Here is a 24,319-nt window from a genome sequence, read left to right on the forward strand (position 1 = left end):
CCAGCATCTGCCTGCTGTCATCCCTGGTATTACTAGTGCGCCACTCCCCTTTGCTCCCTTTACTCTTAAACGCGATACACTATTAGGATATCGTTTGTAATATGTGTATCTACGGTACCTTAATAAATAGACGCAAAACACATTGTGGATTCTGCTGACACTGTGCAACATACAAACCAAAAATGAGGTTTCGACTCGAGCATGTCCATGACGCGCTGCTCAACTTTTCATACACAGCGAAGCTGCTGGTACATACTAATTTTATATGTTTTTGTGTATATGCAAATAGTGTATAAACTAGTTCATAGTAAATCGAGATCCACAGTAAAGGCAAAGCTCAACAACTACAACAACGTCGACGACGACCAACCAAACCAGATTAAGAGAGAAAAGAACTCTATGGTCTATACATAATGCGAGGTCCATGGACCTTGATCTTATCGACTCGGTGTGGGAGAACGTTGTCGTACACAAGTTTGACCCACTCGGCAAGCAAAGGTCTGGTATCACGAGGATCAATAATGTCTGGGATATCAAACGTTTCTGCTGTACGGATCGGAGAGCGAACAGCTTCAAACTTGGCCAGCAGACTGTCATACAGCTCGTTACGCTTGTCGCCTGCAGCTTCGAGCTCCCGGCGATAGGCAGCCTGAACAAATGTGTTAGAACACCATCTTATACTGATTGCCATCCATAGAATGACTTACGTGAATACCGCCTTCTAGTGGCAAACTGCCCCAATCGCCAGAAGGATATGCTGTATTAAGCGATAGTTTTTTTTGTTAGGTATCAATGAAGAATAGTACGACAACAACACTCTAGTTTCTGAAGATACATACCGACACGCATGTTTGGCACGCGATTGTCAACAAATGCAGCGCCGGCAACACCGAACACCTTGCGTAACACAACCGTGAAATAGGGTACATCACATTGGTAAAGTGCAGCAGTCAATGTCGAGCCATAACGGATGGTGCTAATATATCGTATATGAGAGTGAGACAGTGATAGATTATATAGCATCCATACTAACAAGTGGATTAAAGATACTACCGCTTGGAAGAAACTTACGCCTCTCGTTCAGCTTTGGTGCCAACTGCGAAACCGGCATAATCGGCGAAATCGATAATAGGCAATCCAAAGGTGTCACAAAGATCGATATGACGTCTGAACTTTTGACAACTGGCAGTCGTCAACACGCTTCCATTCAAGGTGCAGTCAAAAGTAATGATGCCGACAGGACAACCGTTGATACGTGCTAAACCACACACAGCACCGTCACCCCATCGAGCACCGATTTCAAACCAGGATCCTTGGTCGACGACGCGAGTAAGGATGTCGCGGACTTGGTACATGCGCTGACGGCGTCGAGGAATAATATCGAGCAACGCATCGTCACGACGGTCGATTGGATCCGTGCATTCGACGCAAGGAGGCATTTCAAACGTATTGTTGGGCATGTAGCTAAGGAATTGGCGGATCTGAGCAAAACAGTCGTACTCGTCTTTGGCAAGGTTGTCAAAGGTGCCGTTTGTGGTATGCAGCAAGGCACCGCCCAAGGATGTTTTGGTGACGGTCTCGTATGTGGCGTTGGCAACCACAGGTGGACCTGCAGCGAACAATGATCCGACATTCTCGGCGACGACGCTAAAGTGTGTCAATGTGGCTCGAGCGGCGCCCAATCCGACAGCTAATGCGATAAACGAATCGTTTTATATCTTTTCAGAAAAGGTCTGCAGACTATGGCAAAATATACAGTAAACTTTTTCAAGTTATAATTATGTACCTGGACCGAGTGCTGCAGAAGCCACGGGAACTTCAGACAAGCTGGCAATGATGTCATGCATGCCGATCAACGGAGGAAGGTACGTGTATCCTTTATCGAGCATAAGCGTAACGGATCCACCACCACTGCTACCGTCGATCAATCGTACCAAAGGAATCTTCAAAGTACGTGCGCTTTGTTCTGCCATGATCTTTTTACAGTTTGTCAGCAACAACATCTACCGAGAGCATTTAGCAATGTCCCAAACTTACGGATTTGCCCCAAACAGAGCCATCGGCATGACCAGCACGGATAGCAAAGTCGTCGGCAGCAACAATAAGCGGGCGATCGTTGACAGTGGCCTTGCCAGCAATGAAATTAGCGGGCGTGTAACCTTTTACCGAACCGTCGGGGTTGTATTTGGCAATGCCGGCAATCACGCCAATCTCCTTGAAGCTGTTTGCGTCAATGAAAGCGTCAATGCGTTCGCGCACCCATAGCTTCCCCTGCGTCTTCTGTCGAATATACCCGTGATCGTTGGGATCTGCTGTACGGTTCTTGTTCTTGCGACGGTTGATTTCTTGCAAGATATCCTAATAGTATCTCCTGTGTGTTATTAACTCACTATTTTGTTCCTTGTCGAATACAACAGCATACCTTCCATTCCGACTTCTCAAGGGCTTCGTCCCTCGTAGCAGGAGGTTCCAAATGCTGTGCAATAGCGTTTAATCGATCTGCAGGATATCCTTTTTGCTGTGTCATGAGAAAGAAGTATGTACGTAAAGAAGAAGAGCAAAGGGGAAAAAGGAAAGCAAAAGAAAAAGGAAGAAAACGAATCTCATGCTGTTCCTGTTGTCGTGTGAAAGGCTAAACAAAATTCGTTACTAAGCTAAATAATAATTCGGCTGTTGAAACCTGCTCTTTAAACATAAACCGTTTTGTCATTGTGTGAATTCATTTGCATAATGCCAAAAGACTTTTTGGGATAATCAAGTGTAACAGCGTATTTCTTTTCTTGAGGAAAAGTGCCATACATCCCTGACTCCTTTTTCATTGCTCTCCTCTACATTGTCGAAGTGCCCTCGATTTGTCCATACTCCTTTCTCACACAGTAAATCTCGTATTTTGCCTACCTGTTAAGGCAGCAGTTGAGCGGGGAGCATGGGATATACGTTCGAATTTCGCACTTTGGCATTTTCTCAGGCACCGACATGTTTGCCGTCCAATCGTTCGTTGGTCAAGACGCTTGGTTTGCTGTGGTAAATTTCTCTGTTATGTGCTCTTTTTTCAATGGTCTGTCACACGGTTGTTGACGAGGTCTGACAACTCTCATTTATGTCGCAAAGTTTTTTGGCGTTCCGAACATGTATGTGCCCTGCCTATCATGGAATGGAGACTAGCTGCTATCATGGCGTTGGAGTGGGAAGTATGGGATTCATCTTGTTGGAAATCGAGCTAACCGCTGGTGTGACGACCAGTAGCTATTTTATCTAGGTTTAAAGAATACCCGTAAACTATATCTGTTACATGAGAGGAACAAATAAAAAGATATGTGGTGAACTACATAGTATTAAACTCTTACCCATACAAAGAATTTCAAATGTATTAGCAGTAGATAATAGCTCTTTTATACTGGTTTTGATAACTAGGAGAACTGCATTCATATCCTCTTTTCCTATGTCCTTTAGATTCCACTATGTACAGTATCACATTCCACTCAATGGTTCCCATTCTTAAACCTTATACTGGATATAAAGTCTTTTGCATTCATTCCAGAAACATAATTTACTTATGTAGCAGTAGTATCAATGTTGAGGGTAGTATATCATGTTATATTTTTAAGCGACAGAAACAATATGAATTCAGCTAATGTGTATTTCTTGCAGAACGATAATTCACTCTTCTTCTCTGCGACAACACCACCATCATCTTTCTTGACACCCTCCTTATTATATATACGAGGACACATCGTGATCAAGTGACATGTTACACGATTCTTGCTTGCGCTTGACAAGTGTACTGGTACAAGGCTTGATGCCTGTATTGTTGTTGCTATTGTTGCACGGAAGATTCTTCATATCATCAGTAAATGTCGATAAGCTTCTTGGGTGGACAATAACGCTTTATACAAAAAAGAGATTGTATTGTTGTTGATGGCTGTATGCAGTAGTAAAAGAGGCATCATCACCATCTCATCCGAAAGAGACAAATTGCCGTTTGTAACCTTTTGGACACCTGAAAGGCCCAAAACGGTAACCTGAGATTTGGATGCTTTAGATGCAGTAGTTGCCGTTGTAGCAAATAGTTCATCATTATTATATCCATCAATGATTAGCACGTCGAGCAATTTGCTGGTGACTCCTTTGCCACTGCTGTTACCTTTTCTCCTTTTTATTGCCCTTTTTACGTGGCAGCGTCCACTTATCTGCGGCAGTACTTGGAATGGAGGATGGTACCTTACCAGCAGCAGTATGAATTCGGTATGGAGGGAAGAGGTTACACGGCGTAGTTCAAAGAACCGTTGGCGGATGGCGGAAGTGGTTGACGAGCACAGTTTATATAGTGCAGCGATGGGGTCCAGTGTGTTGTATCTATGCCCGCACACGCACAACATTATGCACCACAGATACAATCAAAAGATACTAATAAAATGAAATAGTCTGTGGACTACGCTATATACACATGCTGTTGCCTAGATGAGTGAAGGAATGGAAACTGGTTGCTGGGAGGATCGTGTTCTTGATGTTTACTAATGCTGAATCAGGAACAACTGATGCCGGGGAATCTGTTACGTTGTTTACTTTGTCAGTCATTCTTATATTGCCATTTTATTGCTCGCAGAGAAGCGCTTTTTCCGTGATTCTACGTGCTCATTCGCATTCGTGTCTTTGTTCTTTGTCTGACACGGTGCCGTGCACGGCCCCACTCACAAACAAGCGGCGACATCGTCGGAGGGTACAGCTCCGCATGGTGGGAGACACGTACCACTACCGCCGCAGCACATTTGTTTACTTGACCACCAAGCACACCCCCTTTCATTTCCTTTCCTTTCCTTTGGTGCTGTATGTTTTGTTATGCCATAGTGGGCAACCCACAAGTTGATACGCAACCCGTTATCTGGGCCAATGAGAATCCACGGGGATTTGAAGTCCCGAACGAGAAAAAATGTCTATATAAAGCGAGCAATTTCGCCTTTCTTTTTTCTCTTCTCTTCAGTTCGTTTTGGTACAGCTTTGGTCTGTAGTACAGATGCACTGCTCTGTGCCATGATCGGGTCATATGCTTGTGCTGGCGATTGTCAAGAGGATTCTGAGGATTGGCTGGAATCAGTGGTCCGCTCGGAGGAAATCTTTTGCAATGTACCAGTGGGAATGTGGACACGTACCTTCGGGTATGTGGTGGGATAATTAAAACGAACTTTTTATTTTTTATTAAACACAAATAAACAAAATGATAAACAAAATAAAACAATCTTTTTCTTTTCGCACTCTTCTCATAAACGTTTTGCCGCTTTATTTTATTTTTTGCTTTGCCTTTTTTTCATGTGCTTGACAAGCTCTTTAGTTTTTTGCCCACCCACAGCTCTGTGCTATACAAAGCGGGGAACAATCTGTATCGTAGCCGACAGTAACACGACCACAACGCGCTTTATTACGCTTTGGCACTTTATTTCACCTTCTGTGATCGCCTAAGTTGCGAAAATGATTGAAGATAAAAACTGTTACCGAGGATATGGTCCAGCCCTCATTTGAAAGAAAGAGTTACCGACCAGTAAGCAAAAGAGGCAACACCAGAGCATACGCCAACAGACATGTACATATAATTGCCAGATCTGTAAATTGAAAGGTCTCTTTTTTCACGTAGCTTATCACAAAATCCTTTTGGTTTCCACCTGATTCAGATGCAGAAAATTGCGCCTGCTTTCAAAGCATGATTCTTGGACCAAACGTCACTTCCAAGAAACGTCAAGGAAGGCGATAAAGCTGCCGAAATAACCGCGCAAACAGCTCTTATGAATGTCAACCGCGTTGTAAACTCTTTGGTCTGCTCGAATTTGTGTCTTTATGATGACGCCTGTATTATTATTTTTTTGTAGGTGAGCCTGTATTATATATATAGTTTATACAACGGCAAAATATAAAGTAAAAAGATGTCAATCTCAGTGGACCTCCATACTTTCCTCTTAATTTATTTGCATTTCTGTTGATTGCAGTCGTCATAGGAATTAACAGACAATCTCTATTGAAAAATGTGGATAAATCTGCTGTTTTATTCTGTGTGTAAGTGAATTGTCTATAATATGTGATTTTCTATGAGACCATTGGAAAACCTGTAACTGCACATATGTTATTTTATGTCAGGAAACCCACCACAGCGGCGCTTTCCTTTTCTGTTGCTCTTCTTCCCTTCCTTCCTGCTTTTTTTCACCTCCACAATGCCAAATAACTCCACGGAAGGGCAACAAATTTCTGACGCGTTGAATCAGCTAAGTTCGGCTCAAAAAGTGATCCTTGATTTACTACAAAAGCAGCACCAAGATCGATCCAGTAACGGTGAAAACGCCGCTACGGACAAGCAGCAAACATAATACCGCGACTGAGAGAACATCGAGCGAACAATAAGTTGTTTAAAAAGAAATTGGAAGTGTCCGAAGTTTACAACCTCATCGATCCAAAGAATAGCATGGAGCAGCGTGTACAGGATGGAATTTACAGCACGATCGTCGATTCATGTATCGAATCAGTTGAACGCCTGTCGGCACGAGTCGATCAGAATAAGCCCTATGCCAGCACTTGGGGCTCTTGCCAAAAGTACGAAATACTGCTTGCCGAGCAAGCGATCGTGCGATCGACTTCAATTCACTTTGATCGGTGCGAAGCCAACCGGACAGCATCATTTATCATGAACTCGATCTGGAATAGCAAAGGCGGGTACAGAAACAGGTACACAGCTATTTTAATTATGATCTGTTTACTTCTCTATCAAAACACGTACAATGGAAAACTACCATCACCAGATGATTATAGGCGAGTCGGTCTGTAGGTCAAGAACCTCCGTCATCTCAATCAGAACTTTCTTCCTCTACCTTGCTCTCCGTGAATGAGGGAACATATATGATAAACAACAGCAGCCGCAAGAGAATTGCTCAAATGCAAGACAACAGTCAGATCCACGTGTAGTTACTGAAAACAACAATACTCGCCCTTTAAGGTACGGTTATGAGTATTTGTGAGTAACTGATTTGATGGTGCTCTCTGTTAACAGCTCTTCGTCTGTAGTGATATTACGAATTTTCAAGAGTCAGTTTTCGATAATATCCAAGTAAACTTTCCTGACGTAAATGAGACATTGCAAAATCCAAGGTCTACTATGGAAGGACAAGCAATGATGTCTAAAGTGTTATCTAATTTTTATTTTTTGCATATTTAGATTGTCGCCATCTCTACCTTCTCCAAACTAAGAAGAACGGTATGGGCTTTTTGTGATGGATGAAAAAGGGGATATGGTATTATATGTAATTAACAGCGTTTGTTTTTTATGTTAGGATCAGTGGCGAGCGTTCATCGCATGTAACGATATTCTTCACCATCATGTTTCGCCCATAGGTAATATTTCCCCTACTGCACCACCCACCGATGCACGACAAAAAACCTCAGCATAGCGCAGGACTTTATCGCCATCTCCTTCCTACAGCAAACAATCATTTCCAACTTCTCGAGCGGCACAAGTAAACTATCAGCAGGGAGCTGGATAAATGTTGCTTTATCGGAGCTGCGAACAAGTGCTTACACCTGTGAGCTCGGTCATCACATCCGATAACGTTATACAGCAAGCTAATAGTCCATCTGACACATGTTTATGAGCAAGTTCCCCTCAGAAAGCGATTCTCTCTGCTAGCAACACTGATCGCACCGTCGCAACGCAGCACGAACAAAATCCGCAGCACTAACATCGCAACTAACTGACTAAATCACATAGAAAAAGCCTGCCAAGAGACGAGGACGACCCCAAAAAAATAAGGCATAACAGAACAATAGCAGTATCAGGAACCACAGGAGCATAGGAACCGTAGCTGTAACAAAATAATGGACCACATTAAAGTATCGCTGTATATAACAAACTAACAATTAATAGTAGTGGAAATCGTTTAGGCAGAAGCTACGTACTAAACCAACGAAGTGAATAATTATATGATGATCAGAACGGTGAAAAGATGAAGGCGTTTATATTCTCTTCGATCACATCGCGATATTATTCATAAGCAACCGGCCTTGAATAGACAAGATCGAAAAGTCACAACATTGTTTTCACGGCAGTAAATTACTGTTTTTTTTTCCTTTGAATATAGGTTGATATTGTATTTATATTAATGAGATATGCAAAAGAAATAATATAATATATAATTAGACGTGTCTGTTTTTTCCTGCAGCAGTAGTCGTATATGTACACATGAGATATAAAATAAATATTAAGAGAAAATATAGAAAAAAAAAGCAGATCAAATTGTCAGAAATGAGTGTATAATTTTTTAACGAAGGTAAACAAAGGAAGGGCCATAGGCGCAGAATGCATAAATAAGACCAGATACGAGACCAGCGACCGGCAATGTGCAAATCCAGCCAAAGAAGGTAAGAGCAAGCATCTTCCAGTTGACCGCACGGAGATTGCCATTGCAAAGACCAACACCAACAGTAGCACCAACCATACAATGGGTAGTGGAGACAGGCAAGCTCAACTGAGAAGCAGTAAGAACGGTCAAAGCAGCGCCCAATTCAGCAGCGAAACCACGGCTTGGAGTCAATCGAGTGATGTTGTTACCCATGGCGCGCATCAAACGGTAACCCATAGTCGCAAGGCCAATGTCGATAGCAGCACCACCATAAGCGAGAACCCAAATCGGAACAGTCGATTCTGTACCAACAGTGCCGCGTTGCCAGATATCGTAGATGGTAGCCAAGGGACCGACAGCGTTCGAGACATCGTTGGAACCGTGAGCAAACGAAGCAACAATAGCGGTAAGGATCTGCAAGTACGAGAACATGAACTCGACATCATCATCGTAAACTTCGGCGGCTGCGTGCATTTTCTTGAGCTTATCGTTGTTCAGGTTGCGAACATCCTGGCGAATACCGTGCAACAAGACAGCCAATACACGGTCCTTAATTTGATGGAGGCGTTCGCCGAAAGTTTTGGACGATGGTTCCTGTTCGGTGGCAGATTTGGACTCGGCATCAGCATCTTCCATAGCAAGTTTTTTAGAGGTATGATCATCGCCGGCGAGCTTTTCTTCGTCATCAGCCTTGGGGATTTGATCATTGGCTGCGGCTTCTTCGAGTTCTTCGCGAGCGGCTTGAAGACCTTCCTCGATAGAGCGTTGCTTGGGGACCCACCAAATAATAGGAATATGGTACCACTTAACGTCTTCACGGTCGACGACAACGCGCTTGAGCCATGGGCAGAGAAAGACAGCCATGTAGATACCGATGGCACCACCGCAACCAAGAGCAATACCGATAATGTGGCTAATGGGCAATTCGGCTTCCTCAGCGCCAGGAGCCTTGAAGCAAACGTACAAGACAATAACAAACACGGTAACGAAGAAGTAAACAGGTACAAGACGAAGACCCCACTTGACACTGTCAACCTGGCGGAGCACGGTGTACTTGGTGATGAGATAGATGATGGCTGCAATGGCGCCAGCAAGGCAGGGCGACAAGAACCATGAAACAACGATCTGAATGATACCATCCCAGGTCCAGTCGACAGCACTGCCACCGAAACCAGCAATACCAAAGCCACAGATGGCGCCAATGATCGAGTGAGTGGTACTAACGGGCCAGCCGAATCGAGTAGCAGCTATTGTAAAAAGAAGAGCGAGTTAGCCAGTGAAAGATGACGAGGCGGCTACATATGTTGCTTCTATCAAAAACTTACTCAACACCCATGTAGAAGAGCCAATTAAGGCACACATCATGCCCATCATAAGCATCTCGGGAGTTTCATCGAACAATGAGATTTCAATGATACCGTTTTTAATAGTGGAGGTAACACCGGAACCAAGCAATAAAGCACCCAAGAATTCAGTGAAACAGGCAATGATAACAGCCTGCACAAGCGTCAAAGAACCGGACGAGATGGAACTGGCGAACGAGTTTGCGACGTCGTTAGCACCGATACCGTAAGCGTCAGTGAAGGCGACGACCATACCAACGCCAAAGATCCACGTGAAATCATAAGGGTCCATCATCTTGGCTGACTAGTGTTTTAGCTATGCAAAAGAGAGCACAAGGAGAGAAAGGGTGCTGTTGGTTGGAAGAAGGAGGAAAAGAGTGCGCTGGTGCAGTGTACCTAAAAAAATGTATGAAATGCGATTTATCAAGCTAGTATTTATACATTGTGTGGACAACGCAATTGATTCGTTTGGCAGTCAGTATATAGTTTCTTGATTTTCGGTGCACTAAAATGGACAACCGTCCAATTGTTTTTTATCTGCAGCGCACGCTGCTTCCGACTCAACCATTTTTTACATCTTCGGAAAACCTAAATTTCTGTACGCTCGATCAGAATCTTTCTTACTGCTGAGAATTTCTGACATTAATCAAAAGCATTGGTAGCCCTTTGAGCTGTTGTAATGATTGCTTTTTTTTGTGTGTGACTTGGTTGGCGTTTGCAACACTGTGGTATATCTGTTGGTTTGCCTCATAACAAATAGCAACAACGATAACAAAAACGTCGCCATTACCGATGTTATACTGTATAATAGGTCAGTTGTTGGCGTATGTTCTTGTACCACACCAACCCGTGCAACTGGTGAATTGTCACGCCTACGTTTTGATTGCTTAGTTGGAGCCAATAGTCAATCGAGGATGTCCTCACATGCTATCTTGCAAACGCCAGCGCCCAATTTTCTTGTTGCTAGCCCCAGGCGATCAAATTGTCTGACCGTATGAGGGAAGAAACTGAAACGTTTTACGGTGCTTTTTTTTCGACACATACGGAAATCGTCATCCACTCAATGAAGTACCTTCAGGAGAATTCCCTTCAGGACATACATATACTTTGGAGTTGACAACACGCAGAAATTTATTATTATACACTTCAGCACTATTATGCATGTAGCGACAAGGACATGAAAAACTACCTGTAAGCAATTGGATGTTGTTGTACGTAGACTAATATTATATGCTTAATGCTAAACTCAAGGAAACTATCAGTTATTGTGGAATCATAAAAAAAGGTAGTATACCATATTGGGTTGTAGTGCTTACGGTGTTTGTTGTCTAGACGCCTTGCCGGATCGTTTCTCAACATCATCGACACTAGCTGTAACATAACAGACATAACCAATAATGTTACTTGAAAGAATTTTCTACACAAACTATTCAGGTTTAGCGGATCAGAGCCGTCTGTGAAACTCCACGTTTCGATCCAACTAACCTCATTGCATGAAAAGGCACATCTTGTACACAATGGGACAATAACTCAGCGCAGAGGGAAATCACGATGGAAAATCTCGAGAAGCGATTTGCTGGCTGGGTTCATTCAACAGCGTGTCAAGTGAAATAGACCCGATATCTCCGATAGTGTTTTCTTTTTTTCTTTTTTGTTACATAGCAGTAAATGATTCTTGGCACAAGACCTGAAGATGGAACAATTCTTTATTTCCCTTGCCTCTCTATCGGGTATCACCGTAGAAAGGTATAATAGAAGTATAGCGTATGAAATAAAAGCAGTACCATATTCTACAACGTGTCGTTTAGAATCTCAGATCATCCACACGTTTATATTTTGTCGTATGAAAAAGATTTCGTTAGATGGACAACAAGTACATACACCTCGGTAGCACGTTGTAACACGCTACCTTCTATTAGAAGAGACTCGCTGCAAAGTCCAACATCCCGGTGAACAATTCCTGTGGATCATTCCACTCTTAGATTAGTAGCCGAAGCTCGCTGGTTGATCATTGTTGTGGGTCAGTGCACACTAAAGATTGGGATAATCAATAGTGCTGGCTTCAAGTACTTAAAGGTCGTGTATGAGTTGGGCTCCATGACTGGATGACCAGTTTACTCCGCGTCCGATGAAGGATAAGCCATGTATAGTGATAGAACGCGCGAATCATGGCTTGAGGCAGCATAGCATACTTTCATTTGGTAACATTACTGGCAAGCACATACGTCTGTGAAAAATTTAAAGATTTCCATTATAACCATACTTTTGCTACATATTGTCAGTGAAGCTTTGTACAATTAACATATGCAGGATCGTTGAGAAGGCCAGAGCTTTGAAAAGCATAAGGTACTTTTCCAACTATTCAGCGTAGCTTACATTTACAAGTCAAGATAGTAAACCTAAAATAGTGAAGATACTTACACTCTACTACAGCATATGAGTATTTGACCAAATCTTCAAAAGTTCAGTATCCTTGGGAGCAGCGGCTTGTAGACTACCGTTTCCTTTTCTCACTAGATCTCCAACACCCGCTGACCATTAACTGTACACTAGGATACATACCTCACTCATATGACTTCAATAACCTGATCATCAATCTGTCTATGTCTGCTTTGTGTATCTCTTTTTCTCCCACTCACAGTTTGCTCATAGCTCTTTCTACAGATGCTGTTTTTGCAGATCTCACTTGCATATATTCTGTTTATGTAGATAAAAGGCTTACAAAAGATTGTTTCGCTGCAAAGTGCTATGTATCACATATGCTTTGACTTTTTTGATATAAACATAATCCACTAAACTGCTTATGCAAGACGGGTACAGAAAGAAACCTCAGACTACGCCGAATTATCGCTTACGTTGAACAATCCCAACAGTGGTGATAGATTTTTATGAGCATCTACCAGATGTACTCTACAACATTATTCCCTGATGTTCGTGCTACATCTTGGTGGATCTAACTAACAAGGTCTTCAATAATAAAGATATGACTGCAATGAAATCATAGTAATAAATTTGTTGCTATGTATGTAATCTAATGTATCTTTAAAAATCACCTTGCATCAAACTGCTTTACATACTATGTCTGCATCCAGCATTTTTGCCGAGTAGTATTAGTATATATATTAGCTTGCACTTGTAGGAGAAGTATTGATGTATAGCTATCGTTATAGATAGCACCATTGCATTAGCTTTTGACAGTTCTGTCGAAGCCAAAATAAGTTCTTCCGCTGTACGTGTGCTACAAGCACGGACTATATTACACGGACCGAAGGAAAAGGCAACTACCAATTTTTCAAACCGTTCTTTTTTTTCTGTGTCGACATATCACATATGGAACAAAACGCAGAACGGTGTCCATTATGCACGAAAGACGCTGACCCAACATTATACGATACGTGGCTGCAATGCGACGGTTGTTCAACCTGGTACCACGCTCATTGTGCTGGGATTTCTCAAGAACAATGCGGCTTGATCGAACGTTACCATTGTGCATTATGCACAAAAGTACACGGTCCTTCAACGTGTATGTCATTATAAACGAAAAGCGTAACATTACAATGCAACAACACTACTCCCTTTGCATTCCTATTTTAATGAGCGACTTGACAATATACCTGTTACTCACATTCTCCAAATTTACAAAAGACAAACCACAACGACGAAAATCTGGCAGAGAACATACACGGCTTAACTATGCTGACCTGAACGAGGGCAAGACAGCTGATCAGAATATATGGACCAAAATTTTAAGGGCTAAAGGGTTCGCAAACGATCCGTTCAAACGGTACAAAGGTCAAGAGGTAACCATGGATCTGTTAAAGAAGACGGGCATGCGAGAGCCGTTTATTATTGAACAGCCAGATGGGCTGGATATGCAAATGCCTTCGGCCAATACAACGGTTCCTGACATTGCCAATGCTGTCGGTAAGAAGCGGGACGGGTAGAACGTGTCAGATTCTTAAAGGCAACAGTAGACTAAGCTTATACGTACTCAAAAAACCATTATTAAAGGCCGTGATCATCCACTGGAAGTCATTGGTAACTATAGGCATAGTGTTTACAGTGAGGTTTATCTTTCAAATTGAAAAAATTGAGCCTTTCTTATGTATGGTTAGACGTGGCGACACAATCCGAGACAACGGGTTGGGACATGGGCCGGTGGTCTGAATACTACGAAAGCAGCGAACGCGACAGAATACGAAATGTCATTAGTTTGGAAATCAGCGATACGCCTTTTGCCAAAGACATCGTTAGACCTAAAATTGTGAGGTACGTTTTCACGTCCGAATGTGCTGAGTCTGTAGAGATCGTATGCCTTACTTGTACCAAGGACTTATTCGAATGGCACTGTTTAGAGATATGGATTGGATCGATCATATGTGGCCACAAGAGCTTAAACCAGTGGAATACCCAAAAGTCCAACTGTACTGCCTGATGGGCACGAAAGATTCTTATACTGACTTGTAAGCTCTTTATATTGTTGAAAAGACATTTTGGACTGTCCGTTTTACTGACATTTCTTGTTAAGTCACATTGATTTCGGTGGTAGCTCGGTAAGTCTTTCGTGAACACTTGTTGTCAGAAGAAGGAAGAAGAAAAACCGAGCATGTTAAACCAGTCATTTCTGCACTCTATATTTGTCAACAGGTGTTTTATCACATTTTTCGAGGCTCAAAAATATTTTACTTCATCGAGCCTTCATCAAAGAACCTGAAAAAATATCAAAGATGGAGCTCCTCTCCGGATCAAAGTACCATCTTCTTTGGCGATGAAGTCAAAGAATGTTTTGCGGTCCATCTCAAGGCAGGAAATACAATGTAGGACTTTCTTGTCTCTTCACATTGGACATAGAGAAAGCGTTGTAGTGGAGGATATGGCAGCTGATGGGATGAATAGGATTATACCGACGGGCTGGATCCACGCTGTATACACGCCAGAGGACGCACTTGTCATTGGCGGCAATTTTTTACATGGATTCAACATCGGGACACAACTCCGAATATTCGATATTGAGGAATTGACGGATGTGCCGATGAAGTTCCGGTTTCCTTTTTATAAACGCATCAATTGGTATGCTGCGCTCCGCTACTGTAGCCAACTATCAAATTGTGGTAATGTCTTTTCCTTTGTCTAAATCTGTCATTCTTTTCTTTTGTGCACATTATTGTTACTGAATTCAGCAAAACTTGTAAGCAGATAGCGAGTCATTGTCATACTACGAAGTAGAGGGTATTGCAGCACTAGCAGAGTGGTTAAGCAAAGATAGGATGAAACTCGACGAATCTGAACGACGAAAGCGAAGCGATATTCCCACAGAGGTAGAGGATCCTACCGCATTGCTAGCAGACCTACTCTCTGGAGTTGAACGTGCTTTGGAGAAACTTTCGAATGGCAGCAGCAAAATGGGTGACAGCAGCAAAAAAAAGAAAAAGAACAAAATTATCAACGAAGAATCCAGTAGCAGAAAGGTACCCAAAGTCAAGTTAAAGCTTAGCTCAAAACAACAGCAACAGCAACAACAGCAAGACTCCTCCATTAGCAGTGGTAAACCACAACAAGAGGAACAACCAGCAACAACTCAGTCTACTACCACAACAACGCCCAAAATCGTTTTAAAACTTAAACCAGCTACAGGAACACAACCACCTATCACCACCACTACTGCTTCTGCTTCTGCTTCTACTTGGGATGATGTCGTTGCTGTACCTGACCAAGATGACGACGATGACGATGAGTATGATCTCAGTGAAGCCGAGCTAACAGATGAAGAAATTGCACGAGAGGATATTGAGCTCGATAGCGACGACGAAGAATATCAAGAAGAACTACAGCAAAATCAAAGAAATCCACCAAGAAGAAATCCACCATCATCACGAAAATCTAATACTGCTGCTGCTTCTAGGAGTCGTAAACGAAGTAGGAGCAACGGATCAGTTAGCAGTAGCAGCGATGATGATTTGGGCACGTCGTCAAATAAGATTAACAAGCGTCGTCCAACATTTGATACCTCATCACGTCCTCCCAAAAAGCCAAGCACCGTCAAGCAGAGATTACTAGAACGTGTTGTTAGAGCAAATCGTTGATGATGGTTAAAATTAAAATGATAATAAAAGAGAGCTTTTGTTTTGGATTGTTATCACGACTGCTTGCTAATGACCGCTAGATTACTCTCATCGTCCCAGAATACTTTTTCTTGCGCGCCTAATAAAGTGAAAAGTATTCGATATATTCATAAGTTTTCAAATAATTAGGGTATACATGAGTTAGACGCTATGCGTACCTCCGCACTTACCAGTAAGTTTTCGTACTCCCAGTGCTTGCGATGCCTCTGCCGCACTTGCTGATGTGCCTACACTGTCTTTACCATCCTTTTGTATTTTCTTGTTTTCATTAAAGTATTTCACCAGCTTATCGGTATCAGCGGATGCCTTGAGCCGCACATGACACTAAGATCCCATAGTTAAGAGTTACTAAGATTATGCCGAAGAAGCAAAGCATTCATTTACATATTACTTACAGATGGAGAATTCTTTTTGTAATCAACATAAGCAACCTCAACACCAGCTTGTGCCAATAGATTCTAAGCAAAGCAGAAAACCGTGATAAGAATCATCTGTACTTTCTATCCATACATGTAGACCAAAACATGACATTCTGAATCTAGCTTCGCATACCGTGATTACTGTTTTTGAAGATTTTGGTGCCAAGTTCGTAACGAACGCGACTAAGCCTTCAGGGTACCCATCCACGTGCTCTCCATTGTATTCTGCCCAAGCCCTCTTGACGGCTTTTCTGGTTGTAACCAGTCGCTCCAGGTATTGGTCTTTGAACTGATTATATTCGTGCCTATGAAAAGAAGAACGATGGTGATAATGGTTGGGGAAATTTAGTATGTGCATGAAATTTCACTTTGGCTTGTCGTCTTTGTGAAAAAAATGACCCAACTTTATCTCGGAAATGTCGCTTACCAGTCAATACTACTTACTTTGATATAACTTTCAGGCATAATTTCGTTATCTCTGGGTCTTGATGTTTTTGACCTCGAGAGCAGTCGATCTGTTCAATGGCTTTTGTGACATCCTCCTTTTCACTAAATTCGATAAAGCAGAAACCATGAAAGATATGCCTTTTTGAGAGATCGGGCGGGAAGCGGACGAATGACACATTTCCGACAAGTCGAGTGAACAGCTGTGCGATTTTTTCTTGGGTGTCATAGGGTTTCCATAATCCTTCCTAAATTCATCATCATCAGTAGGCCGCAATACAGCGATGGCACTACAAGTTGATGCTAGTGCTTCTCTACTTACCACGTAGATAGACCAGTCATCCAGCTCCATGTCCTTTGACGCTACAAATGGTTTTATTCGAGCTACGGCTGTTTTATTGTCATTCAGCTTCGGTATTATTGTTTGCATAAATGTTGTTAGTTCCTGTCAAACTTCTTCCGCGGCGCGATTCGGGAAATATATTGGGTACCTGAAGATGAGTAGATTTTTGGCTTGCATTTACTATTTCTTCTGGTTTGGTTTGGATTTCCTTTAATCTTTTTAAAGAAACAATCGTGTCGATCGGTACAACTGGTAGTCGGCGAAAGATCAGCGTTTTATACATGATATGTTTGTTATCAACCATTTAACGCGCGTGTAAAAACGAACGGACGAACAACGTTGCTATTGGTAAATGCTTACAGCCATTCGGATCTTTTTGAATATATTGCTTGAGTAATTTGTCGAATGTTAGGTTGGCATCGCTGAAGTAGGTTTCGAGTGCATTGAGAACTTTTCGATCGCGATCTTCACGCATGGTTCAGACAAGCGAGATAGAGAGAGAAAATCGAAAAAGCCCGCCCAGGGCCTCTTTTCTTTTCGCTTTTACATTTCACACGCACACACAGAATGGCCGACACGCTATTAATACCACTTCATGTCAGATACATCCAATCGCTCGACAAACGTACGGATGAACTCGAATACTGGTTGACCGAGCATTTGCGGCTTAACGGAATATACTGGGGCTTGACGGCACTGGATCTGATGAACAACATTGATGCTCTTCCACGCGATCAAGTAATCAGTTACGTCAAGAGTTTACAGCACGAGAACGGCGGCTTTGGCGGCCATACGAACCATGACCCTCATATGCTCTATACGCTCTCAGCCGTACAAATTATGGTGACACTCGACGCGTTGGATATGATCGATACAGATAAAGTGGTTGCATGTAAATATCATCCAGGCTCTTGTTTTTTGGCTTACCAAACAATTACGATGACAGTATATGTTGATATCATTAACCTTTAAATGCCTTAGATGTCGCATCGATGCAAAATGAAGACGGATCATTCAGAGGAGACAAGTGGGGAGAAGTCGACTCGCGTTTCGTGTACATTGGTCTGATGGCGGTGAAGCTGTTGAAGCGCATGGATGCTGTTAACGTGGACAAGGCCGTCGAGTGGATACTAGAGTGTCAAAACTATGATGGTGGGTTCGGTAATCAGCCGGGTTCCGAGTCGCATTCTGGCCAAGTATGCTGCTGCGTTGGTGCCTTGGCATTGACAGACTCGTTGCATTTGATCGATCAGGATATGCTCGGCTGGTGGTTATGCGAGCGACAAGTCAAGATTGGCGGACTGAATGGACGGCCCGAGAAATTGGAAGATGTATATGCGCCCTTTTTATGGTTATTGAATATATTATATTTTATCTTATACGTGTACTGATGATGGTGTTGCACTAGGTGTGTTACTCTTGGTGGGTGTCATCCGCTCTTGCCATTATCGGTCGATTACATTGGATTGACAAGGAGAAACTTTCGCAGTTTATCTTATCGGCTCAGGTAAGCGAGTCAAATAACATACATCCATTTTTCTTTGTTATGGTTACCGAATTCTCTGTGCAAAAAATGGTGACAATGTGCATATGTAGGATCCAGAAGATGGCGGCATATCGGATCGTCCTGGTAACATGGTCGACGTTTACCATACCTGTTTTGGTGTTGCTGGGTTGTCACTGCTTGATTACCCGGGTTTGAAAAAGGTTAACCCTGTGTACTGTATGCCAGCACATGTTATTGCTCGGCTAGGATTGTAACAATAAAAGATGTATACCAATTATGAATAGACTCTTCTTTTGCCTTTTTTAATGATGAGTTAAGTGTGAAATGGATAATACAAAAGATGCAAAGGTACAACTATAGGAGAAATGGAAGCGAGGGGAAACAAACGATTTACAAGAAGAACCGCTTTCGGCTGGTCTCCATATCGGGCTTAAAGATCCATTCATATTCTCCATCACGAGAGTATGTGCCCTTTTGTAGCCATCGAAGTTTCAATGTGAATTTTGGGCCAAGTTCCTGCAAACCCACTTTTTCGGTATCCTTGAAGACATAACCTATACAACATGATCACATATCCATTTTAACACATAAAGCTCATGGGCGTATTTTTTAAAACTCTCAAATAGCAGAAACCAACTTACGATGCCGCCGTACAAAGATGAAATCACGCTGGTTGTGGAAAGTTACTACTTGTCGACCTTCAAACTCGGGTACTTGTGGCATTAATGACTGGAACATACGTCCAACCGTGTGACCCAGTCGAGTGCTGAAGTTGTTCAAAATGAGTTCTGGGTTGTGAGCTGTTGTCCGACCGTGACCCTATATAATCATTATGTCCTCGTCAGCCTCGCTCTTAAAGAAAAAATATGCCCCTTCTCTTCCATCATCCAGTGAATCGCCGTTCTTACAGGAATTTGCTTGCCGGGAATATAATTCGAAAGTTTAAAGTAGGCTGAGGGGCCGTTTGGAAGATGTATTAAAGTGATGGCATCTAATACACGAATAATAAGGTCAGTCATATCTTCTACTTGCATACACATCCTCTCTCATTCTCTCTAACAAAAGCCAGGCCAGCGCCCCAAGAAAACTTACTCAAACTCTTTCGGTCTTCGTTGACAATCATTAAATCCGTAAACTCGTGCTTTATCGCCTGCTTAATAATCTGTTTCATTTCGTGCTTGGGTCCACGTTTGGCGAACTGGGCATTGGGGAATATCGAAACTAAATCATCACAAAAGTCGTAGGCGATCTATATACAACAAACATGTTTCTCCAAGTGAGTCTCCTAGTTCTTTGCCAAGAGTAGAATGTGCATATTCTATATGTCTACCTGAGAGGCTTTCTTGCTCGTAGTTACTACAATTTTAGGGGTTCTTCCACTGAAATAGCTGGCAAGTTCGTCGTCGGCTTCATCCTGAGCAACTTCACCGTCGTCGTCCCCGTCAACCATAGTCTCATCCTTTTCTCGCGTATTTTCCAAAGTTTTGGGCACATTTTCTCTTAAACGTTTCTACAGCAGTGCATTAAACCCGATTAGTATACGATTGACAAGATCGTACACAGGAGGAGCCGGTGTGATCAGCAGCAAAACTTTTTTCTTCGTTATTGTTGTATCCTGGCTTCCTTACTTCTTTCAGTTCCGGGTTCTTTTCTTCTTCCTTGGCAAGTTTTTTACGTCTTTCGGATTTTGCTTTTGCTTTTTCGTGCTTGAGCTTGCGATGAAGCTCAGATCGGCGATCTTTATTCTTGATCTCGGAGGGGCGGATCACTTCCTTGGGCATACCGTTTATTGAGTGTTGTAGTGGAGAGAAAAAAAGAAGCACTTTTTTCCTCTTTCTCCTGCTCCGTCCAAGCACAGAAAATTGCATTTTTGGAAATCCGTGACTGTCCAGCGGCAGCTTGGATTGTGGTTCGAAGTTTCTCGTATCGAACAACGCGACGCTTATACTTTCCTTTTTTTTTAATAAAACACTTTGACAACAATTATGGACGACGGCGGCGAATGGTGCACAGTAAAAAGCAAACACCACAATCATAATCACTACAAAAACGACTCAGTTCCCGAAAACAACAATGCCAATAATAGACGACGGTCTAAAAAAGACACCACAAGTACACGAGGGAAATCAACAAAGCCCGATCCACGACCCAGACGTAAATCAGCCGCCACAAACAAAACCGATGCAGCAACGACGATTGTAGACGGTAGTCAAAACCCATATCATTTGGCAGAACACGACGATTCAAACGACGAAGACGAAGAAGACGATACAGTTGATCTAGTTGACGATCCTGTCCCTCCTTACCACACGACCATACTGACCGTCTGTCCTTTACCGGACTGTCCGTCTGACAGACCATTTCTTGACACCACAGCACTGACAGATCACTTTAAAGCGGATCATCAGGCGACGTTCAAAAACTTGCACCATATGTATATGGCGCTTGATCCTTATTTGAAGCGTTGGGGCGCATTGCTCCGCTCGAAACCGATTGCCGAGTATGGGACGGCAGATAGTGATAACGAGGATGGTATGTTAAAACGCAGAGATTCGGACGGGAAGGAGGAGTTTACTATCCCTAAAGATTGCCGTTGTGAGAACGGTCCTCTTCTGGCAACTAGCGTAGGGATTGTTTGCTCGGCGGCACCGAGAGGCTATGCTTTTGTCTGTGGCTTGCTTTAGTACATAATGACTAATGCGCACTATATTTTACTCGACAAACAAATAGTGTATATCATTGATCCCCGAAAATGCGAGCTGGATCAGAAATTACGAACTGAGATGCAACGACATGCTTTGGTAACAGTCTCCGCTTTTTGAGTGTGCACGCGCGTAAACGATAACCTAATGGGCTAACATAAAGAGCGAAAACTCTAGGATGAAGTCCTTAGTGTTCAGCAAAAGGAACGTGACGGACCTGCTAAAGAGCCACGAAAATGTTTGTTCTGCAAAGTCATTTGTGATAATAGGTAAAAAGAAATATCTGGCGTGTATATATTTAAGCTGGAAAGCTGATCAAAACACAATTATTCTAGAACCGCATTGTTCAAACACATGTTTTCAGAACACAACTTTAATATTGGTCTTCCGGATAACATTGTGAATGTGAACGAGTTCTTGGACTTATTGGAGAGCAAGTTGATAAAGTATGACATTTTGGAGGGAACGGAGAATAATGTAATTTTAGGCCATACTAATGTCTCTCTTGTTTATAGACTTCAGTGTCTTTATTGTGAGAAGACTTTCACAAGTGCACCCGTCCTGCGCAAGCATATGCGCAAGAAGAAGCACTTTAAGATCGCTTCAAAGAACCGACAGTACGACAAGTTTTATGTCATCAATTACTTGGAACCTGGCAAAAATTGGGAACATTTCGAACGCGACAATTGTGAAAGCGATGAAGAAAAGTCGGATGCAACAGATGAGTAAGTTGATATCTTTTCTCGTGATTGTTTTGTTGGTATTCTGCTTTCATGTAATGCCATCAATATATCTCACCAAAATGTTTAAAAAATCAGCTCATGGGCGGAATGGGATGAAGAAGAGCCAGAGGTATCCATGTGTTTGTTGTGTCCTCAAACCGAATCATCGCCACAAGAAGCATGGAGTCATATGGAAAAGAAGCACGCATTTGATCTGAACAGGATACGAAAACAACTTGGTAATGACTGATGCCATGGCGAGTTTTTAAAAAAAAGTGAAAAGTGAAAAAATACATTAACATCTTGTATTTTGTCTTTGCTAGGTCTTGACTTCTATAAGACGATCGTGCTTATTAACTATATTCGCCATCAGTCATCGCTGGACAAATGCTTCGTTTGTGGAACGACAGTTGACGATTTTGCAATACTGGAAAAGCATTTGGAAGAGAAGAACTGTGTGACAAAACCGTTGGATGCCAATGCCGATTTCTGGAAGGATCCAAAGTAAGCTTTCGTGTCAACTAATCCGCTTGTGGTATGGATTGGAGTATGCTGACATCGTCGTTGTTTTGTGTAGATATTTATTGCCAACGTATGAGGGTGATCCTTTACTCACTGGATTCGATGATGACAGTGATATGGAAGACGATGAAAAAGAGACAACAACAACGAAACAATAATACGTACTTGGCCAAATCACCACCTAATAATAATGGGACGACCAGCTTTCGAATAATGGGGAAAAAGGTATCCGTCGATCCAATACTATTATTACTATTTGAATATATACTAGATAACCTGGGCATACTTTATGCGGATATATTTTCGATGTGCGTAAAGTTGTGTGTGAATAATAATAAGAAAAAAAAACAATTATTTTGCTACGACAATGATCAAAGCGAGCACACAGGCGACCACAGTGATGATGAGCAAAAGACAGCACATGTTCTTCCTTGCACTCTTTTGATGACGATTTGCGGTTGTAAGCTCGTCAGCTGCCTGTCGCGTGTTCTGGGCAATGTTGAGCACGTTTCCATATATGCTTTCTACAGGGACAAGACAGATTCAGATCAGTATAGTTACATATCATGTAACACACGTTATACAACACAACGATGAACAACTTACGAATGCCACTCTCTTGTTCGTTCACTAACATGCCAAGGTCTCGGAAGATTTCATTCAACTCTGTAATGCCTTGTTCAATGCCCTGTATTTCTCCTTCACGCTCGGTAATGAGCACTTCATTATATTCAATCTCGTTATCAAGCGCCTGGATCTGAAGTCGTCTCTGTGTATCATCCACTGGCGGTAATTCGGTTTGTTGTTGTTGTTGTTGTTGTTGCTGGTGCAGTCCATCCTCTCCAGCTCTACCATCAATAATTCAAGTCTATTAGGGTCTCGTTGTGGAATTACAAGCAAAGCTTGCTTTGTATATATATATATATATACGTTAAACACGTACGCTGCTTGTGATTGGAGCATGGCAGATGTTGCCTTGGCCTTATCGACATATTCACGCTGCTTGCTTGCAGACACGCGCTGAATCTTCTGGAAATCGCCTAATACTTTTTGAAAATCTTTTGAAAGCTTTTGCTGCTCGAGTTTTCGTTGGCGCTGCACGGCACACATAACAAGAAGTATGGTAAATGACTAATCCCTTGTTCGCGTTCCATCACATATACAGCTAGAACGAAAAAACTTACGGACTTCCGCGGATCTGACGTCTGAAATTGTGCGAGCGACTTGATATCGTTTGTTGAGTCCTTGATTAGCTCTCGTGTGGATTCAGTAACATCGTGTCTATTTGCGATAACAGGGATATATATATATATATATATATATCGATATTTAAAAGGCTGTTACCTCACTGCCTTTTTCCGCCAAAAGTTTCTTCCCACTTACAGTTTACTGCGCACATCGGTGGTATCTCTCGGTCCGCCTAAGAAGCCGACCAAACGTTCAATGCTCGTAATGTTGCCATTGATATGAAAGACTTGTTGTGAAACTCGTTGCGTAAGAGCCTTATAGTCTCGATCGTCGTCGTTGTCTCCAAAACCACCACCACCACCGCCTGTATACAATTTCGTCGTTTGATAAGCCCGCTGTATCAATCGCCATTATTACAAGAAAAAGAAAAAGAAAGAATGTAATTCTTTCATTACCAGCAAGAGGAGAAGATCTCGCTGGAGTGCTGCTCCTGGATGTACCACCGTACCCCTGTTCTAGATCGTTGAAGGACATTTATGTGTGCGTTTAAGGGAAATAAAAAAATAGGTTATAAAAAAAGAAGGGAAAAAGGCTCGCCAAGGTCGTCGTCGGACCATCATTACAAGAAGGGA

At 42.4% G+C, this 24,319-nt stretch overlaps 9 protein-coding genes across 9 annotated transcripts; 4 read left to right on the plus strand and 5 right to left on the minus strand.

The window, feature by feature from the left end:
• Positions 1-397: 397 nt before the first annotated feature.
• Positions 398-2,527, minus strand: BDB00DRAFT_867459 (carboxyl transferase; the record flags this gene model as incomplete). Its single annotated transcript, XM_053126341.1, has 7 exons — positions 398-649; positions 708-757; positions 840-976; positions 1,072-1,690; positions 1,787-1,976; positions 2,038-2,358; positions 2,423-2,527. The coding sequence occupies 7 exons, from the start codon at positions 2,525-2,527 to the stop codon at positions 398-400; spliced, it is 1,674 nt and encodes a 557-aa protein (XP_052984561.1).
• Positions 2,528-6,200: 3,673 nt separating this feature from the next.
• BDB00DRAFT_867460 (uncharacterized protein) lies at positions 6,201-6,945 on the plus strand (the record flags this gene model as incomplete). Its single annotated transcript, XM_053126342.1, has 3 exons — positions 6,201-6,318; positions 6,411-6,696; positions 6,894-6,945. 3 exons carry the CDS (start codon positions 6,201-6,203, stop codon positions 6,943-6,945), a joined length of 456 nt encoding a protein of 151 aa, XP_052984562.1.
• Positions 6,946-8,179: 1,234 nt separating this feature from the next.
• Positions 8,180-10,013, minus strand: BDB00DRAFT_935524 (phosphate transporter; the record flags this gene model as incomplete). The annotated part of the gene is made up of 2 exons (XM_053129192.1): positions 8,180-9,622; positions 9,701-10,013. 2 exons carry the CDS (start codon positions 10,011-10,013, stop codon positions 8,295-8,297), a joined length of 1,641 nt encoding a protein of 546 aa, XP_052984563.1. The 3' UTR covers positions 8,180-8,294.
• A 3,035-nt stretch (positions 10,014-13,048) lies between these two features.
• Positions 13,049-15,801, plus strand: BDB00DRAFT_944353 (uncharacterized protein; the record flags this gene model as incomplete). The annotated part of the gene is made up of 9 exons (XM_053129489.1): positions 13,049-13,245; positions 13,317-13,642; positions 13,730-13,756; positions 13,834-13,987; positions 14,074-14,181; positions 14,247-14,271; positions 14,366-14,535; positions 14,615-14,829; positions 14,915-15,801. 9 exons carry the CDS (start codon positions 13,049-13,051, stop codon positions 15,799-15,801), a joined length of 2,109 nt encoding a protein of 702 aa, XP_052984564.1.
• A 180-nt stretch (positions 15,802-15,981) lies between these two features.
• Positions 15,982-17,521, minus strand: BDB00DRAFT_755002 (uncharacterized protein; the record flags this gene model as incomplete). Its single annotated transcript, XM_053118800.1, has 7 exons — positions 15,982-16,164; positions 16,236-16,298; positions 16,393-16,564; positions 16,704-16,951; positions 17,026-17,112; positions 17,195-17,295; positions 17,407-17,521. The coding sequence occupies 7 exons, from the start codon at positions 17,519-17,521 to the stop codon at positions 15,982-15,984; spliced, it is 969 nt and encodes a 322-aa protein (XP_052984565.1).
• A 17-nt stretch (positions 17,522-17,538) lies between these two features.
• On the plus strand, positions 17,539-18,830 carry BDB00DRAFT_799763 (terpenoid cyclases/protein prenyltransferase alpha-alpha toroid). Its single transcript, XM_053121720.1, has 4 exons — positions 17,539-17,938; positions 18,028-18,377; positions 18,455-18,553; positions 18,643-18,830. The coding sequence occupies exons 1-4, from the start codon at positions 17,614-17,616 to the stop codon at positions 18,805-18,807; spliced, it is 939 nt and encodes a 312-aa protein (XP_052984566.1). The 5' UTR covers positions 17,539-17,613; the 3' UTR covers positions 18,808-18,830.
• On the minus strand, positions 18,697-20,373 carry BDB00DRAFT_799766 (anticodon-binding protein). The gene is made up of 5 exons (XM_053121721.1): positions 19,884-20,373; positions 19,646-19,802; positions 19,462-19,544; positions 19,195-19,372; positions 18,697-19,107 (listed from the first exon to the last, which is right to left on the minus strand). The coding sequence occupies exons 1-5, from the start codon at positions 20,001-20,003 to the stop codon at positions 18,944-18,946; spliced, it is 702 nt and encodes a 233-aa protein (XP_052984567.1). The 5' UTR covers positions 20,004-20,373; the 3' UTR covers positions 18,697-18,943.
• A 165-nt stretch (positions 20,374-20,538) lies between these two features.
• BDB00DRAFT_783941 (uncharacterized protein) lies at positions 20,539-22,657 on the plus strand (the record flags this gene model as incomplete). Its single annotated transcript, XM_053120427.1, has 8 exons — positions 20,539-21,085; positions 21,284-21,354; positions 21,433-21,524; positions 21,591-21,701; positions 21,771-21,980; positions 22,074-22,216; positions 22,301-22,481; positions 22,555-22,657. The coding sequence occupies 8 exons, from the start codon at positions 20,539-20,541 to the stop codon at positions 22,655-22,657; spliced, it is 1,458 nt and encodes a 485-aa protein (XP_052984568.1).
• A 193-nt stretch (positions 22,658-22,850) lies between these two features.
• BDB00DRAFT_881227 (t-SNARE) lies at positions 22,851-24,221 on the minus strand (the record flags this gene model as incomplete). The annotated part of the gene is made up of 6 exons (XM_053128065.1): positions 22,851-23,023; positions 23,106-23,347; positions 23,443-23,594; positions 23,684-23,780; positions 23,883-24,051; positions 24,143-24,221. 6 exons carry the CDS (start codon positions 24,219-24,221, stop codon positions 22,851-22,853), a joined length of 912 nt encoding a protein of 303 aa, XP_052984569.1.
• Between the last annotated feature and the right edge of the window lie 98 nt (positions 24,222-24,319).

This window comes from Zychaea mexicana, assembly GCF_025766255.1.
Source record: "Zychaea mexicana strain RSA 1403 chromosome Unknown BDB00scaffold_5, whole genome shotgun sequence".
In the NCBI taxonomy this organism is placed as follows: domain Eukaryota; kingdom Fungi; phylum Mucoromycota; class Mucoromycetes; order Mucorales; family Lichtheimiaceae; genus Zychaea; species Zychaea mexicana.